The following is an 18,789-nucleotide window of genomic DNA, read 5'->3' on the forward strand; positions in this document are numbered from 1 at the left end:
TTTCCCCGCCATCTTTCCACCAACACTTAAAAGACTTTGAGTAGGACAATTACTCTGAAAAAGGAGGAGAGTTCTGGGAGTTGAATCCCACCCATCTCAAAGCCTGCTGGCTGGGGAATTCTGGGAGTTGGAGTCCACCCATCTTAAAGAATGCTAGCCGGGGAATTCTGGGAGTTGAAGTCCGCCCATCTTAAAGAATGCTAGGTGGGGGATTCTGGGAGTTGGAGTCCACCCATCTCAAAGCCTGCTGGCTGGGGAATTCGGGGAGTTGGAGTCCACCCATCTTAAAGAATGCTAGGTGGGGGATTCTGGGAGTTGGAGTCCACCCATCTTAAAGCCTGCTGGCTGGGGAATTCTGGGAGTTGAAGTCCACCCATCTTAAAGAATGCTAGGTGGGGGATTCTGGGAGTTGGAGTCCACCCATCTTAAAGAATGCTAGGTGGGGGATTCTGGGAGTTGGGAGTCCACCCATCTTAAAGCCTGCTGGCTGGGGAATTCTGGGAGTTGAAGTCCACCCATCTTAAAGAATGCTAGGTGGGGGATTCTGGGAGTTGGGAGTCCACCCATCTTAAAGCCTGCTGGCTGGGGAATTCTGGGAGTTGAAGTCCACCCATCTTAAAGAATGCTAGGTGGGGGATTCTGGGAGTTGGAGTCCACCCATCTTAAAGAATGCTAGGTGGGGGATTCTGGGAGTTGGAGTCCACCCATCTTAAAGAATGCTAGGTGGGGGATTCTGGGAGTTGGAGTCCACCCATCTCAAAGCCTGCTGGCTGGGGAATTCTGGGAGTTGAAGTCCACCCATCTCAAAGCCTGCTGGCTGGGGAATTCTGAGAGTTGAAGTCCACCCAGCATAAAGAATGCTAGGTGGGGGATTCTGGGAGTTGGAGTCCACCCATCTCAAATCCTGCTGGCCGGGGAATTCTGGGAGTTGAAGTCCACCCATCTCATAGCCTGCTGGCTGGGGAATTCTGGGAGTTGAAGTCCACCCATCTTAAAGAATGCTAGCTGGGGGATTCTGGGAGTTGGAGTCCACCCATCTCAAAGCATGGCTCTACTTTCCACTAAAGATGCCAGAACTTCGCCTCCAGAAGTTGTGAGTGCTCCAACACTGGAGGTTTTTAAGAAGATTGGACAACCATGTGTCTGAAATGGTATAGGACTTCCTGCCCGAGCAGGGGGTTGGACTAGAAGACCTCCAAGGTCCCTTCCAACTATGTTGTTCTATTCTATTCTACTCTGTTCGATTCCTTATTCTTCTTATTCTATTCTATCTACATTCTATTCTAGTTTGTTCTGTTCTTTTTACATTCCGTTCCATTCCATCTCTTTTTAGCAGAACACATGAATACAGATTTTGTTTTTTTTAAAAAAATTGGAATAGAAGCAGCCTGCTTTCTTTCTAGAGACCTCTATAGTATTAACACTGCTCTCTGCAGCTCCCTATGGGGGCCCTTTGCTAGCACAGCACAGATCAGGGAGGGAACCAGCCGCCCTCCAAGCCATCCGATGCCAGTCTAACCACTGATGAAAAGATACTGGCTCCAGACACAAAGGTTGCAGCGGAAGGCAACCGGTTTGCCTAGGTAGCTGCAAAGACCTGCTTGCCACACAGAGGCCTATTGAAATGATAATGGTTACCAAGGTTACTTTTAAAATTTCCACTCTAGCCTGAAGTGCCTTCTCTGAGTCCACATTCAGGAATTTTCCACGATTTGGCTCTCCTAAGAAACTCCAGGCTTTTTGTCAGGGAGACATAGATAACACTCTCCCCTTTGGGTTTCTATGGCAGCTCTTCTCAAAAGGATTCTGCAGGGGGTCAGAAATGCTGAGGTCAGGTGGAAATTAAATCCAGAAAAAGAGCATCTGTCGAATGGTGGAGAACTCGGAAGTAGTTTGGCTAGTCCTTGATTTACAACCGTTCGTTTAGGGACCGTTAATAGAATAGAAGGGAATGGGGATAGGAGAGGATAGATCACAGAATAGAATATAGAACAGAATAGAACAGAAAATAGAATAAAAAATAGAAGAGAATAGAGAATAGAATAGAATAGAATAGAATAGAATAGAATAGAATAGAATAGAATAGAATAATGGAATTAGAATAGAATAAGCCTGGCTAGATGGCTCAGTGGCTAAGACGCTGAGCTTGTCAATCAGAAAGGTCGGCATTTCGAATCCCTAGTATAGGTCTCCTGCGTGAGCAGGGTGTTGGACTAGATGACCTCCAAGGTCCCTTCCAACTCTGTTACTGTTACTTAAAGAAGAGAATATAGAATATAGAATAGAATAGAATAGAATAGAATAGAATAGAATAGAATAGAATAGAATAGAATAGGATGGCAGTGTTTCTCACAGTTGGCAGCCTCCAGATGTGGGAGAGGAAGGCCAGGCTGCCCACTGAAGGGGTCTGGGGGGATCTTATGCCTTGATCCGACAGACCATCCGTTAACGCTGCAGCGGGCATTCGCTTCTAATGGTGCATTTAAAAAATGGTCTATTTAAGATGAATCGTGCTGCTGGACCTTAATCAAATTTGACAGTTACACTTTTAATTAGGTGCCCTCCGAAAGATTTGCCTCCTGGTGACAACCCTGGACCAACATTGCCATGGTTCAGGTGAGGTCCAAATGCCCTCCTATCTTCCCCATCCCAGCCTCTGCCCAGGACTGCGCTGGGCAAGCCATGGTTTAGGGCTGCCTTCTGTAAGGTTGTCCTTCCTCCCCTCCTCTACGTGGGGCCCAAATCTCATGGTGTCAAAACAGGGGTCTGGCGTTTTTTAAAACAATCTAACCCCCCCCCCCCCAACCTCAGCAGACCAGGCTAGGAAATGGCTCTCAGCATGCAGGGAGGGCTGGGGCAGGTTTGGGGAAAGCAATTTTTAAAAGCTCGGATGTATCTGGCCGCTTGGAGTGCTGCGTGTGAGACAGGCGGCTGTAGAAATGGAATAAATAAATGGAGTCTTCGAAGCGGAGTGTGGTTTGCTCACAGACATTTTATTACCCAATAAAATGGGTAATAAATGGGTTATTACCCAGGTTACATCATCACAGGGAGCAGAAGTGTGGAGTTTGGACCCTGGTCACATGCAAGAGCTTGCCCTGCCAGTTTTGCAGGTGATGGAGGGGATTTTCCCGCGGCAGGGCCTTGACTGACTATATATTAACAGGGAACAAACCCCACGCTCAGACTGATGATGTTACCGTGTTGGGTAACACCTGCAACAGCCTCAGAGAATATCAAGGGCTCCACAGTTCGACTGAAGTACAGATATTGAAGGACAAACAGATAGGGAGGGAGGTATGAATAGGAAAGAAAGAAAGAAAGAAAGAAAGAAAGAAAGAAAGAAAGAAAGAAAGAAAGAAAGAAAGAAAGAAAGAAAGAAACTGGAAAGAAGGAAAGAAGGAAGAAGGGAGGGAGGAAAAGAGAGAGAGAGAGAGAGAAAGAAAGAAAGAAAGAAAGAAAAAGAAAGAAAGAAAGAAAGAAAGAAGGGAAAGAACAAGAAAGAAAGAACTGGAAATAAGGAAAGAAGGAAGAAGGGAGGGAGGAAAAGAGAGAGAGAGAGAAAGAAAGAAAGAAAGAAAGAAAGAAAGAAAGAAAGAAAGAAAGAAAGAAAAAAAGGGAAAGAACAAGAAAGAAAGAACTGGAAATAAGGAAAGAAGGAAGAAGGGAGGGAGGAAAAGAGAGAGAGAGAGAGAAAGAAAGAAAGAAAGAAAGAAAGAAAGAAAGAAAGAAAGAAAGAAAGAAAGGGAAAGAACAAGAAAGAAAGAACTGGAAAGAAGGAAAGAAGGAAGAAGGGAGGGAGGAAAAGAGAGAGAGAGAGAAAGAAAGAAAGAAAGAAAGAAAGAAAGAAAGAAAGAAAGGGAAAGAACAAGAAAGAAAGAACTGGAAATAAGGAAAGAAGGAAGAAGGGAGGGAGGAAAAGAGAGAGAGAGAGAGAGAGAGAAAGAAAGAAAGAAAGAAAGAAAGAAAGAAAGAAAGAAAGAAAGAAAGAAAGGGGGAGGGAGGAAGAAAGGAAGGAGAATTCTGGGAGCAAGTAACGAAAAAAAAGAACTGGAAATAAATGAATGAATGAAGAAAGAAAGAAAGAAAGAAAGAAAGAAAGAAAGAAAGAAAGAAAGAAAGAAAGAAAGAAAGAAGGGAGGGAGGGAGGGAGGGAGGGAGGGAGATAAAGAGGGAAAGCAAGCAAGAAAGGAGGGAGGGAGGGAGGCAGGCAGGCAGAGAAAGAGGGAAAGCAAGCAAGCAAGAAGTCCAGGGACGTGATGGATAGCCCCTTTCTAAAGCCCACAGCTTGGGCAGGAGGACTAACATGGGTCAGAGATTTCAAGAGTTAGATTTATGAGATTCTGAGATTCGCACCTGGCAAGCCTGGCTTGTCAAGAAACCTGCCTGCCAGCTTGAGGAGATGCAACTACTGAGAAATTACCGTCAGACTGGGAAGCCGCTGGGTTCTATTTCTGCATGTAGAGATTTAAAAAAAAAAAAGACGTCAAAATATCATTTCTACCCAGAGCTTGGCTCCCCGTGCTAATTTCACAGGTTAATTCTCCAGTACATAAAATAGGTGCTCAACTCTTTTTGGGAAGCTGTGTGAAGCTGAGATAAGCACAGATCAGATTTTAACCCCCATGGCCTCTGCAATCGCCTGCCCATCAAAAGGGCGGGGAATATGAAGATGGCACCAGCTTAGATAAAACCTCCTGACTTCAAAAGGAGCAGGTTATCCGAGAGAGAGGGTTCTTTGGGCCTCCTGTGACCAGTTGTCTCCAAGGCATCCTGTTTGTAGCCAACGTGGAGTCAACTCCTAAAATGCAAGACAGCCAGAAGGCAGACAGACCTCTTCGAAGGAGAACCACTGAATTCTTTTGCTGGCTTCTCCCCTGGATCTAGCTCTGGACCATTTAGATCTCCTCAAAGTAACAGGATGAGAGAAATGTTTCCCTTTAAAAATCACAGCAGGGAGCTGAAGATGATGCCTAATACAATTAGGGCAGATGGCTGGCTGAAACGGCCCACTTCCTTCCTGCAAAATGAATATTCAATATTCAAGGGAAAGCAGGAACGGATAAGCGAAGGAAGGAAGGAAGGAAAAGAGGGAAGGAAGGGAGGGAGGGGGGAAGAAGGAATGGATAAGCAAAGGAAGAAGGAAGGAAAAGAGGGAAGGAAGAAGGGAGGGAAGGAAGGAAGGAAGGAAAGGAAAGGAAGGAAATAGACATAGAGACATAGACAGACCGAAAGATAGACGAGAGTGACAAAAACAGACAGACAGAGACACTGCCATTTGTTTAGTGTTTCTCAACTGTGGCAACTTGAAGAGGCGTGGACTTCAACTCCCAGAATTCCCCAGCCAGCTGTGGGGAATTCTGGGAGTTGGGAGTTCACATCACTTCAAGTTGCCAAAGTGGAGAAACAAGACGCTATTTTGCAATGAAGAACAGGAATGGCAGTTTTATTGCGCAGCAGCAGCAGGACTGAGAGACCTCGGTGTGTTGTCGTCTGAACGAACACAAACAAGAACGCAGGATTAAAAACCCAAAATGCAGGTTAACTGTTTCCTGATGCTACATTTGGGTCTGAAAATAAGGATGTCTTCTAAACTGACTGGGCCCAAAACCCAAGAAGGCCTTGTGGGTTGAATCTTGTGTCTACTTAGCTGAGCCTCTTTGCAATCCCCGAGATGAATCAGAATTAGAATAGAACCGGAAGGGACCTTGGAGGTCTTCTAGTCCAACCCAAGCAGGAGATCCTATACCATTTCAGACAAATGGCTGTCCAATCTCTTCTGTAAAATCTCCAGTGTTGGAGCAACCACAAGTTTTGAAGGCAAGTTGTTCCACTGGTTAATTGTTCTCATTGTATCTCATCTCATTTCCTTAGTTCCAGGTTGCTTCTCTCCTTGGTTAGTTTCCATCCATTGCTTCTTCTCCTGCCTTCAGGTGCTTTGGAGAAGAGGCTGACCCCCTCTTTGGGCTCAACTGTGGTCATAAGTCAAGGACCACCTGTATTCTCTGCAAATACTTGATGGCAGACGCTCAACCATTTAACTGCGGCAAGCACACCCACAAGGGCAGTGGGTTCAAGAGCCTTTAACCTCCAAAGCATTTATATATATATCTGAGATCAAGTAACAGGCAGGATTTTGAGTGACACCCATATTTGACCTCACCAATTCATTCCAGGGTGTCCAAAGAGTTTGTCCAAAGGCAAACATTCATCACACATATAATTTCTGCATTTATATTTTCCAGCAGAGGTTAACGGTTCAGGTCACTTCTGACACGCAACGAAAAAAATAAGCAACACACCAGCAGCAGAGAACCTTGGATAGCCAAAATTGATTTAATTCACTTTGTTGCTTGTATGTACAAATTTCTTGTGTGTCCAATCACACTTGGCCAATCAATTCTATATATTCTATTTTATTTTCCAAGCCTGAACAGATGCAAGGTATAGAAAAGCTAATCTTTCTACTGCTGTGAAACTGAAGACCGGGGAATGTTGTAGGACAACTTTAAGATGCTGGCTAGGGAATTCTGGCAGTTGAAGTCCACCCATCTTAAAGTTGCCAAGTTTGAATGTTGTAATCTAGGTCGGAGTTCCTTCCGATTGATTAAAGATTCGTGTCCAGTTAAGTTCTGGAAGTCTCAGGACTCCACACCATAATATAACCAATTCTAAGGTTTTTTTCCCCCCCACCAATAATTTATTTTATGTTAGCATGTTTAAGCTGGCAGCGGGAAATGGAATCCACTGGTTTTCCATTCTGATCACAAGATGCGCAGAGACGCAAATGCCTGGCTTTTCAGCCCCAGGTTCTGAATCACACCATTTGCAATATCATCTTAAGCAGATCTTTTTTTTTTTTTAGCTTCGGGTTTATTAGGACAAGTTTTCTGTTCCTCAGCAACCAGACCCAGGCAACACCATTTGCAGTGAGTGAAATAACGATTTCAATAAAAAGCCTTCTGCATCTTTCGACGTTCAGTCCCAAGTAGTGCTTTTTAAGCAGCAGAGCGGATCTACATTTTAATTCTAAACCGCAGTGCCGCATCAATCTTTATCCCGGTAAGTTTGACAGGCGTTTGATAGCCAGGAACTGTGCAACACCCCGCAAAGATTAATATTTATTCCTTCTATAAACACATCATTCAACTGGGGTTTATAAATTAAGAGGATATGCCAAAATGTTAACTTGTATTGTTATGGGATGACCCCGTGCCAAATGATTTTTGCTATAGATAACGTGGGGCAAAATAATCCCCAAGGGTAGCTCAGCTCAATGGAATATTCCAGGGGTCCCTAAATTTGGCAACTTTTAAAACTTCAGATGCTGGCTGGGGAATTCTGGGAGTTGAAGTCCCCAAGTCTTAAATGTTGCCAAGTTTGGAGACCCCTGCCTTATTTAATGAAGTAAACTAAACTGAATACTGGAATATTTGTGATGCTGGTTATTTCAATCAGCACAAACCTTGGTTATATCTTCCGTGAAGTTTTCCTTCTCTCTCTCTCTCTCTCTCTCTCTCTCTCTCTCTCTCTCTCTCTCTCTCTCTCTCGGACATTTTATTCGGTTTTTATCAACGGTTTTTATACAGCTGCCAAAGATTGGGGACAAGTTCTTCTCAAAATGTTCTATCCTTCTGCGATCCACGGTCCACAGTAACACTTCCAGATTCTGCAACAGCTTTGTTCCCTAGGCCATCCGTCTGGTAAACTCGCGAGATTCTTTTTTTTTTTTGTGGGTTTTTTGGCCATGTGCATGGATACATCTGAACTAGACTGTGCTGTTTCTCTGTGTCATATAATATATGTGGGGTATATAAATAATTTTGTGTTTGTTGATTTATTTTTGTCATGTTTATATAGTGTATGTTGGAGGTGGTGACTCTTTGAGAGAACAAAATTTCATTTTAATGTATGGCGATTAGGGTACATTCAAAGTGACGATAAAGTTACTCCCTCTCCCTCACCTAGTTGGATAGTGAGACATCTGCAAGAAGCTCGGAGGGCACCCAGGACCCCAACTCTATTAGTCCCACAGCTCCCATCATGCTCAGCCAACCACGTCCGATATTTCCCCATGGCAGCAATGGGCCCACGTGGACTTCCCAAATATAACTGGCTGCCTTCAATCCTCAGAAAGACTCAAGTCATTGGGTATTTAATTTTCTCCAGAAATAGGGTTCTCTTCCCGTGCCATTTCTATGGCATGTGGAGTCACCCTAAAAGAGAGCTGCCCGCGGGAAATTACCTAGCAATTTGAGAGGTTTCTACCAAGAATGACAAGCCTGTGATTTCCCCAAAACCCAGTAGTGGGATTCAGCCGGTTCGCACCTATTCGGGAGAACCGATTGTTAACTTTCTAAGCAGTTCGGAGAACCGGTTGTTGGAAGAAATCTTATTTTGCTTTTTTCCACTTTACGGGGCTAATCCTGTAAGGAAGGCAGGAAGGAAACATTCTGCTGGTGTTTCTAGCCTAATCTTTATTGCCCTGCTTACAGAAACTGCCTCTTTGGTTTAACCCTTATTACATTGTAACAGTAAGGTGAAGTGCCCATCAACGTCAGTGACATTGAGTTGGCCACACCCACATGGTCACATGATCACCGAACCACACCTACCCAGCTGGTCATTAGGGCAGAGAACCAGTTGTTAAATTCTTTGAATCCCACCACTGCCAAAACCACAATTTTGGTCTTTTGAGGGAGGGGCTCAATGGAAGCACGTTGCTTCAGAGAGACCTCCTACCCCCACCTCGAACCCAAAAAAAGGGGAAAAAGAAGGGGTAGAACTGACCGGGGTTTTTGCAAGACCACAAGCTCTTTTCATGACATCTTGACACCTGCCCCTCAAACTGCCCTTATTTACCCCCAAAACCCTCTCAAAGTAGAGACTGTATCTGTGAACTTCCTCAATACAGGCCATCTTCAACTATTCGTTTAGAGACCGTTCAAAGTCACAACGGCACTGAGAAAAGTGGCTTATGACCGGTTTTCGCACTTACGACCAGGGTGATGTGATTAAAATTCTGATGCTTGGCTACAGACTCGTATTTACGACGGACTCAGGGCAAAGCCAAAGGGGAAGCCAGATTCGGTTAGTAACCGTTACTAACTGAACGACTGCAGCGATTCGCTTAACAACGGGGACAAGAAAGGTCGTAAAACAGGACACAACTCATTTAACAGCTGTCTTGCTTAGCCACAGAAACGTTGGGCTCGACAGCAGTCGTAAATCTTACTGCTCCAGTAAGATTCATTTAGTGGCCGCTCAAGGTTACAACAGCAATGGAAAAGGTGACTACTCCCTGTGAGTCACGTGATCAAAATCCAGATGTTTGGCAACTGACTCGTATTTACGATGGTTGCAGAGTCCCCGGGGTCACATGATCCCCTTTTGCGACCTTCTGACCAGCCAAGTCAATGGGGAAGCCGGATTCGCTTAACAACCAGGTTCCTAACTTAAAAATGCAGTTATTCTCTTAACAACGGGGACAAGAAAGGTCGTAAAATGGGGCAAAGCTCACTTAACAACTGTCTTGCTCAGCCAGAGAAATTTGGGGCTCAACTGCAATCACAAATCTTACAGGAAGTCTTACAGACTACCCGTTGTAGCCTTCTGCAGCTCTGTAACAACTCATTGCAGGTACACCCAGTCATGCATGACTCACCTCCAACCAGCTACGGCGTCAAGGCCGCGTTTGAATGAAACGGTGCTAGGATGGGAGGTGGTTTACTTGGAAACCAAACCTGATTCGTTTCCCAAAGCTCGGAGGGGAACATTGCTCATATTCCGACACAATGTGCCACATTCAATGGCCAGAGTAGACTGTGATTCGGGGTTAGGGGAAACCAGTCACAGCAACTGGGTTGTGTGAACCCAGATTTAAGGGTCCACCATTGTGTGAATCCAACCTATTAGAAGTATATTAAGAATGACTGGATGTAAATATCTTCCTTGGATTTGCCAGGATGATAACAGTAATGGCTATGACCTTGTGTGTCTAATCACACTTAAGACAATAAACAATATTCTATTTTTTTCTATTCTATTCCTTATTCTATTCTATTCCTTATTCTAACCTATCCCATCCCTTATTCTATTCTGTTTTATTCTATTCTATTCTTTTACATAGATCAGTGTTTCTCAACTTTGATGACTTTAAGATGGGCGGACTTCAACTCCCAGAATTCCCTAGCCCAAGGGGAATTCTGGGAATTGAAGTCGACCCACTTTAAAAGGTTGAGAAACACTGAACAGAGATTGCCTGGAAGTTGTGCCATGGCAATTGGACTTCTTTTCTTTTGAGTGTGAAATGCTTCGCTGCTTATCTGAGTAGCCATTATATCCCTTCCTCTTATCCCAAAGGTTCACAGCCTTGAGTTCCCGCATGTCGACTTGAAATTCCAAGTATATGGGGCTTCAATCATAAAACAGTTGTTGTTGCTTTTTGAGTTGCAAACGTCATTCTCAGACTAGCTTGTTAACCCTGAGAACCAGGGGGGGAAAAAAGAAAGATAAGACACTTATTTATCAGGCAAAGCAACATTCCTAGACCGAGAAGCCATTGTCTTATCTCCAGTTATTCAACAGCAAAATCCCTCCTGAGGCTTCCACCTGTTTTCCTTTCGCTCTGTTTAACCTGGGAAAGAATCCTGCGGAAGCTCAGAAGGTGCTGGGAAACTTTCGCTGGTATTCAAAATATAAAGTTGGGATGACTTTTTAACAGAATAACAGAGTTGGAAGGGACCTTGGAGGTCTTCTAGCTCAACCCCCGGCTCAAGATGGAGACCCTAAACTATTTCAGACTGTGAAATAGTGTCCAATCTCTTCTTAAAAACCTCCAGCGTTAGAGCACCCACAACTTCTGGAGGCAGTCTGTTCCACTGATTCATTGTTCGCACTGTTAGTTCTAAGTTGCTTCTCTCCTTGATTATTTTCCATCGATTGCTTCTTGTTCCTGCCCTCCGGTGCTTTGGAGAATAGATGGATCCCCTCTTTTGGAGGGCAGCCCTTCAAATATTGGACTGCGTATGGTTTGAAGGCTTCCTGAGTTAAATATGTTGTACCCAGGGCTCTATTTTTGTCTGCTTGGGGTGTAATGAAGTGGACGGGTACAGAGCCTCAGAAAATGTTAGGGAAGAAAAACTTGAGGATTCCCAAATATAGATTCCACCAAAACATGCCTTAGAATCGACTAACCACGATGTAATTTAAGGGACAGCAAAGCTGAGAGAGGGAGGGATTGGCCCAACGTCACCCAGTTGGTTTTCATGCCTAAAGTGGGACTAGAACTCACCGTCTCCTGTTTTCTAGCCTGGTGCCTTAACTGCTAGCTCTCTCTCTCTTATTCCCAGAGCCACAATGAAACAAGCGGCAAATACATTGAATAAAACTAATGTATACAATTGCTCTTCATGCTGAGCTAGAAGAAATACTTAGACGCCAAGTGGAAGCTTCTGAAGAAACTGTTCTGAAGAGGAGCCTGTCCATGCTTAGCACACTGAAGCCCCACTGGCACTGCCAAGTGCGGCTGCTGGCATGCTTGGGACAATGCCAAGCAGGGATGCTTTTCCTTCAGAGAAGGTGCCAAGGACCACAGCTGGCAGGAGACAGAGGTGGCTTCAGGTCACAGGAATGAGGACTCAAGAGGGGGCCAGCAAGTGGGGGGGGGGGAAATGGGATAGACAGGTTTGATATCAGGATAGGGGCTCTTTGGACAACTGCCCCCTTTCTGGCCCTGCTCACCCCAATTCCTAGGAGGAAGCAGGCTGCAAGACCCACAACTTCTCCCAGCTGTAGTGGGCAAGATCCCCGACCCACAGCCGCTGCAAAGACTCTCTGACACACACACACCCACTCGAGGCTGCAAAGGACCCCAATCTCCCCTAGACTGCAAAGACCCTCAGATCCTCCCCCAAGGTTGCAGAAGGCAAGATCCACAGCCCCACTTGGGCTGCAAAGACCCTCGACACACACACACAGCCCTGACTCCAAAGAAAGGTCCTCAATGGCCCTCCAGGCTACAAAGGGCAATAAACCCCTGCCCCGCAATCCCCCCCCAGCTGCAAATACCCTTGACCCCCTCAAGGCTACAAAGGGCAAGACCCCTGATCTGCCCCCAAGCTGCAAAGACCCTCCATCCTCCCACCCACCCCAAAGCCTGAAAAGGAGAAGACCTCTGATCGCCCCCTTTGCAAAGACCCTCCACCACCATCACCCCACAAGTCTGCAAAGGGCAAGACCCCCGGTTCCTTCCAGTCGGTGAAGACCCTCAAAGCCCCCACCCCCAATGGCTCTGATCACAGCGGGTTGCAAAAAAAAAAAAAAAACCATCCACCATCTCTCAAGGTGGCAATGACCCCCTGAACCCTACAGACTCTATAAAGAAAGACCCTCCACCCCCTCCCCTCCCCAAAGTTGCAGAGGGCAAGATCCCCGATCAGCCCCCAGACCCTCCACCACCACAGGCTACAAAGGGCAAGACGTGGATCTCCCCCGCAGGCTGCAAAGACCCTCGACCCTCTCCCACAAGGCTGCAGAAGGCAAGACACCCCCCCATGACCCCTCCAGGCAGCAAAGACCCCCAAACACCCCCCCAAGACTCCAAAGGAAGACCCTCGATGTCCCCCCCCAGGCTACAAAGGGCAAGAGCCCCCTCCCCAGATCTCTCCCAACTGCAAAGACCCTCCACTCCCTCCCCAAGTCATAAAGGCAAGACCCCGGATCTCTCCCCAGGCAGCAAAGGCCCCCAAGACTACATAGGAAGACCCTCGATGTCCCCCCCCAGGCTACAAAGGGCAAGAGCCCCCTCCCCAGATCTCTCCCAAGTGCAAAGACCCTCCACCCCCTCCCCAAGTCTACAAAGGGCAAACCCTCCCCCCCATCTCTTCCCCCCTCAAACTCCATAGACCCTCGATGCCCTCCCTCCGTCAGGCTGCATAGGGCAAGACCCCCCCAATCTCCCCCCAGGCTCTCCCCTCCCCTCCACCCCACCCCCACGGCTACAAAGGGCAAGACCCCCCCAATCTCCCCCCCCCGAGCCCCTCGGGCTTGAAAGACCCTCCACCCCCTCCCCAAGTCTATAAAGGGCAAGACACCCCCCATCTCTTCCCCCCCCCAAATTCCATAGACCCTCGATGCCCCCCCTCCGTCAGGCTGCATAGGGCAAGACCCCCCCAATCCCCCCCAGGCTTGAAAGACCCCCCCACCCCACCCCCCCAGGCTACAAAGGGCAAGAGACCCCTCCCCAATTTCCCCCCCCCCGAGCCCCTCGGGCTTGAAAGACACCCCCCCCAAAGTCGCAGAGAGCACCCTCCCCACTCCCCTCCCGGGGACTACAACTCCCATCATCCACCCCCACGGGCAGGAGAAATAGGGGAGCCTTTCTGGCAGCCCGGTCCTCCGCAAACCCACCCCACCCACCCCCCAGGCCGGGGGGGGGAGAGAGCAGGGGACGATGGGCCTTGTAGTCCGTCCTACCTTCTTGACGGTGCGCGGCGCCTCCGTGACGGTCCCGTCGGGGCTGACCAGCGCCTCTCCCAGCGGCCCTCCCGCCCCGTCGCCCCCGTGGCCGCTGAGCCGGAGCGGCGGCTCGCAGCGCTTCATGGCCGAGGCCTGAGGGGCTTTGGCCGCAGCCGAGCCGGGCGGGGGCGCCGCGGGGGCCGCTTTCTCGCCCGCCAAAGCCGGGCCGGGCTCCGCGTGAGGCGGCGAGCAGGGCCCGGAGGCGGCGGAGACGGAGACGGAGGCGGCGGGGGGCTTGTCGAGAGGCCCGGCCAGCTCCTTCAGCTCCACGGCCGGCGGGGCCGCCACCCGCACCGACATCATCCCCTCAGCCTCCCTCGGCCCGCTTCGCCCGCCCGGCTTCCCTCAGGCTTGGCCACGCCCACCCCCGCGCGCGGGGCACGCCGGGAAACGAGTCCCGCGCCCGGTTGGAAAGAGCGGCGCGGCAGCCTTTGGGAGACTGCCGCTCCCGGCAGGCTTTGCGCGCCCCCGGGTGGGAGGGGGGCAGGAGGAGGAGGTGAAGGAGGACGACGACGCAGCGGCGCCCCCGCCCGTCCCCCGCGCGCGGAGGCTCTCGGGAGCTGCAGTTCGACGGCTCGTGGCGGCAGGGCTTTGAAGGGCTCTTCCGGAGCGGCGGGACTGCAATTCCCAGGAGCGACCGCGGCGTGGCTCGAAACTCAATTGGGCGTTTGGAGGGGGATGGGAGGGGCTTGAAGGCTCCAGTTTCCCATGGCAAAGCACGCGTTGGGAGTTTTCAGAAGGACTGCATGAACCATCATCCACCCAGGACTACAGGACCCATCGTTTTTTCCCTTGCGGGCCGTGCAAGTTTGAGGGCCATCGACATCATCATATCTTCTTTTTTTCCCTTCTTTCCCCTCTCCTCCTCCTCTTCTTTTTCTTTCTTTCTTCCTCTTTCTCTTCCTCCCCCACCATCCTCTTCCACTTGTAGTCCTCGACTTACAACCTCTTCCCCTCCCTCCTCTTCTTCTCCTATAATTCTTCTTCCTCCTCTTCCTCTCCTCCTCCTCTGCCTTCATTCCTTCTCCTTCCTTCTTTCCTTCTCTTCTTCTCCCTCTCCTTTTTTCGTCCTCTTCCTCCACCTTCCCCCCATTCGCTTCCACTTGTAGTCCTCGATTTACAACCTCTTCCCCCTCCCTCCCTCCTCTTCCGTAATCCTCTTCTCCTCCTCTGCCTTCATTCCTTCTCCTTCCTTCCTTCCTTTTTTCCTTCTCCCTTTCCTCCTCTTTTTCTTCCTCTTCCTCCGCCTCCCCATCCTTCTCCACTTTTAATCCTCGACTTACAACCTCTTCCCCTCCCTCCCTCCTCCTTTTCTTCTCCTGTAATAATTCTTCCTCCTCTTCCTCCCCTCCTCCTCCTCATTTGCCTTCATTCCTTCTCCTTCCTTCTTTTTGGATATGATGATAGATGAATAGATACGATGATGGATGGATACAATGATAGATGGATAGATGGATGGATAGATACAATGATGAATGGATGGATAGATGGATGGATATGATGATGGATGGATGGATAGATAGATGTTAGATAGACAGACAGACAGAGACAAATATAGAGATAGACGATAGATATAAATGATAGAGATAGATAGATAGATAGACAGACAGATAGATCTGGATGGATATAGATGATAGATAATATGATAGATAGATAGATAGATGATAGATAGATAGATAGATGATAGATAGATGATAGATAATATGATAGATAGATAGATGATAGATAGATAGATAGATAGATGATAGATAGATAGATAGATAGATAGATAGATAGATAGATAGATAGATAGATAGACAGACAGACAGACAGACAGACAGACAGATCTGGATGGATATAGATGATAGATAATATGATAGATAGATAGGTGATAGATAGATAGATAGATAGATAGATGATAGATAGATAGATAGATAGATAGATAGATAGATAGATAGATAGATAGATAGATCTGATAGGCAGGCCGGCAGGCAGACAAATGATAGATGATAGACAGACACAGACAGACAGAACCAAGCGTGTGAAAAGCATTTGGAAGGAATGGGGGGGGGGGACATAGGATAGATACGGCTTTTTCTTTTCTTTTTTGCAAGATATAAAACAATTTGAAAGTCTAACAAGCCTCCAGTTTTCCCAGCACTCACCCTGTGGTCAATGAAATTATGTATTTATTTCCTTAACCATTCTAATCCATGCTGACATTGAACAGCCTTATAAAACCTCCTCCTGTAAGAGGATTAAAAATAATACAGGAGCACCGGGAGCAAAAGGAATGAAAACAAAGAACAAATGACAGTTCTGGCAGAGAGAGGGAGATAAAGATACGACTTATCTTTCTTTACCTGTGATTTCGGGAGCAAAGCACAAGGCGGATGTCCTGTCCTTTACCCCAAAAATTAATTTAATTCTTTCCAGCAGTTAAAAAACTTGTCCTTTTACTGAACCTCCCGTTCTTTTTCAGCAAGGCTTAGCAGGAAGGTTACAAGACACAATCATCACAGCATGTAATTTGTCACTCCCCGGGAGTGTTGAAAATGCACTCTGCACATGTTCTAAACCAAGGGCAATTCCCACGATCCCCGCTAGGATTCTGTATAGGGATGGGTACTGGTGCCATGGAATTTATTGATTAAATCAGTTGTGGGGGTACTGTCCACTGGTCAAACGGGACTCGGAGTGCTAAGAACACAAAAAAACCTATCACAATGGGGTTTTTGTTTTGTTTTTTTACTACTGGTTTGGGGAACCAGTAGCACTTTTTACTACAGGTTCAGTCGAACTGGACCGAACCAGTAGCATTTCACCACTGGTACACACGCACAGGCAAAGAGGGACACCCCAGCTAAAAGAGGCCTATGGCTTCCTGCCATACGGTGCCCACATCCTGGCACATTTCCACCAAGTATTAATTCTTAAGGCAGGATTTTGATTCAGATGAAAACAAACGTCCCAGGCTCTCGCCGAGAAACAAAACTTGGAAACCTCGTGATTTGTTCCGTGGCACGGAAAGTGGTTGTGCGCAGATTCCACCGGGAACATTTGTCCGGATGATTCCCCCACGCCATCCCATCCAACAGAGCTTCAATCTCTGCTGAGGGTTCAGCCATGCCAACGCGGACAGGGACATCGATCCAGATTTTTTTAAAGAGCAGCATTACAAGGACAGCAATCATGCAGAGATCCAAGGCAAGCCAGATTTAGAGAATTCTCGTCCTTTTGCCTAACCGGGGCCTAAGTACAGGTAGTCCTCGACTTACAACAGTTACCACGGCACTGAAAAAAACATGGTTTATTACTATTGTTCACACTTAAAATCTTTTGGCTGGATTTAAATTCCACTAAAACTCATCCGGGCTGCCCATAAACATCTGTGGGTCAGTTTCTCTGCTCCGGATGATATTTCTACTTTTATACACAGGGAGTTCTCGATTTACAACAGCTCATTTAGTGACCGAAGTTACAACGGCATTGAAAAAAAGTGACTTGGGACCGATTTTCGCATTTACGACCGTGGCTGTATATCCCCATGGTCACGTGATGAAAATCCAGACGCTTGGAAACTGACTCGTATTTATGACGGTGGCAGTGTCCCTGGGGGCCACGTAATCCCCTTTTGCAACCTTCTGAGAAGCAAAATCAATGGGGGAAGCCAGGTTCACTTAACAAGCGTGTAACTAACTTGCGACCACAATTGTACCAGAGGTAATCCACAATTTACAAACACCATTGAGCCCAAAATTCATGCTGTAAAGCGAGACATTTGCCAAGTGAGTTTTGCCCCCTTTTACGACTTTTCTTGCCACAGGCGTTAAGCGAATCACTGCAATTCGTTAAGTTAGTAACCCAGTTGTTAAAGTGAATCTGGCTGCCCCACTGACTCTGCTGGTCAGGAGGTCACAAAAGAGGATCACGTGATACAGCAACGGTCATAAGTATGAACCAGTTGCCAAAGCATCTGAATTTTGATCCCATGATCATGGGGATGCTGCAAAGGCCATAACTCTGAAGAACGGTCGTAAATCACATTTTTAATGCAGTTTTAACTTTAAACGGTCACTAAATGAAACATTGTAAGTTGAGGACTACCTGTATAAGCTTTTGGGGGAAGAGTTTTGCCTGGGAAAGCGAAAGGCGCAATTCAAATCCTGCTCTCTATTGCCACCTCCTGGCACAAATTTAGTTAATATTTTTTCCCACTTTTAACATCTTGCAATCTTTTATTTCTGTGGCAGCCCGCTGCCCGTTTAATTCAGTTAAAAGATTTTGGAGTTGGGTTCAATTAAGATTTTGGGTTAAATCAGTTTTAACCCTCCTGAGAATAGAATAGAATAGAATTTTTTATTGGCCAAGTGTGATTAGACACACAAGGAATTTGTCTTTGCTGCATATTTATTTTATTTTATTTTATTTTATTTTATTTTATTTTATTATTTTATTTTATTTTATTTTATTTTATTTTATTTTATTTTATTTTATTTTATTTTATTTTATTTTATTTTATTTTATTTTATTTTATTTTACTTTACTTTACTTTACTTTACTTTACTTCGAATTTGTATACCGCCCTTCTTCCTGGGAACTCAGGGCAGTGTACAGCCAGATAAAAACACATAATATAAACATTAAGGACAAATTAAAAAGAAATATCTCAATTTGGCCAAAAATTTAAGAAACATACAAATTTAAAATCATTTAAAAGGCATTGTTAGGCCAGCCCGGCTTGTTGGAAAAGGAAAGTTTTAAGGGAACAGCGGAAGGCACGGAGGTCTTGGATTCTCCTTATCTCTGGGGGCAGCTGATTCCAGAGGGTGGGAGCCCCACAGAGAAGGCCCTCCCCCTCTCAGTATACATAAAAGAAAATACCTTCGTCAAGAATCATAAGGTACAACACTTAATGATAGTCATAGGGTACAAATAAACAAGTTTAGGTAAGGAAAAAACTGTTCACACCAAGACTTAACCAGCTGAATTCCAAGTTAGTGAAATTCTTATTTTTATTGTATTTTTTTGAAACAAAAACCAATTGGATTAACCCAAACTTCAAAGAGACACAAAAACGGTGAATCCCAACCAGGAGTTTTCTTCTAAGTCTTGGGGACACATTTTATTTTGCAAAAACAAAACATATAAATGTGGCACAGATAGTGCTCAACATACAAGGATTTATTGAGCAACCGCTTGAAGTTAACAAAAAAAAAAAAAGTGACTCAAAACTGATCCTCACACTTAACGACGGGCTCTGCCTCCCTACTTTTTAAGTGTAAAAAATGA

The 18,789-nt window shown here is 46.4% G+C and overlaps 1 protein-coding gene across 1 annotated transcript in view; it reads right to left on the reverse strand.

Annotated features, from left to right (window-relative positions):
* Positions 1 to 13,857, reverse strand: part of AHCYL2 (adenosylhomocysteinase like 2) — an 89,742-nt gene extending 75,885 nt beyond the window's left edge. Inside the window, exon 1 of the mRNA XM_070946974.1 lies at positions 13,477 to 13,857. Within this exon, the coding sequence (XP_070803075.1) occupies positions 13,477 to 13,821 (345 nt within the window). The 5' untranslated portion in view covers positions 13,822 to 13,857. The remainder of the gene's footprint in view (positions 1 to 13,476) is intronic.
* Between the last annotated feature and the right edge of the window lie 4,932 nt (positions 13,858 to 18,789).

This window comes from Pituophis catenifer, unplaced genomic scaffold (assembly GCF_029215685.1).
Source record: "Pituophis catenifer annectens isolate HBS135680 unplaced genomic scaffold, rPitCat1.0.hap2 SCAF_7, whole genome shotgun sequence".
In the NCBI taxonomy this organism is placed as follows: domain Eukaryota; kingdom Metazoa; phylum Chordata; class Lepidosauria; order Squamata; family Colubridae; genus Pituophis; species Pituophis catenifer.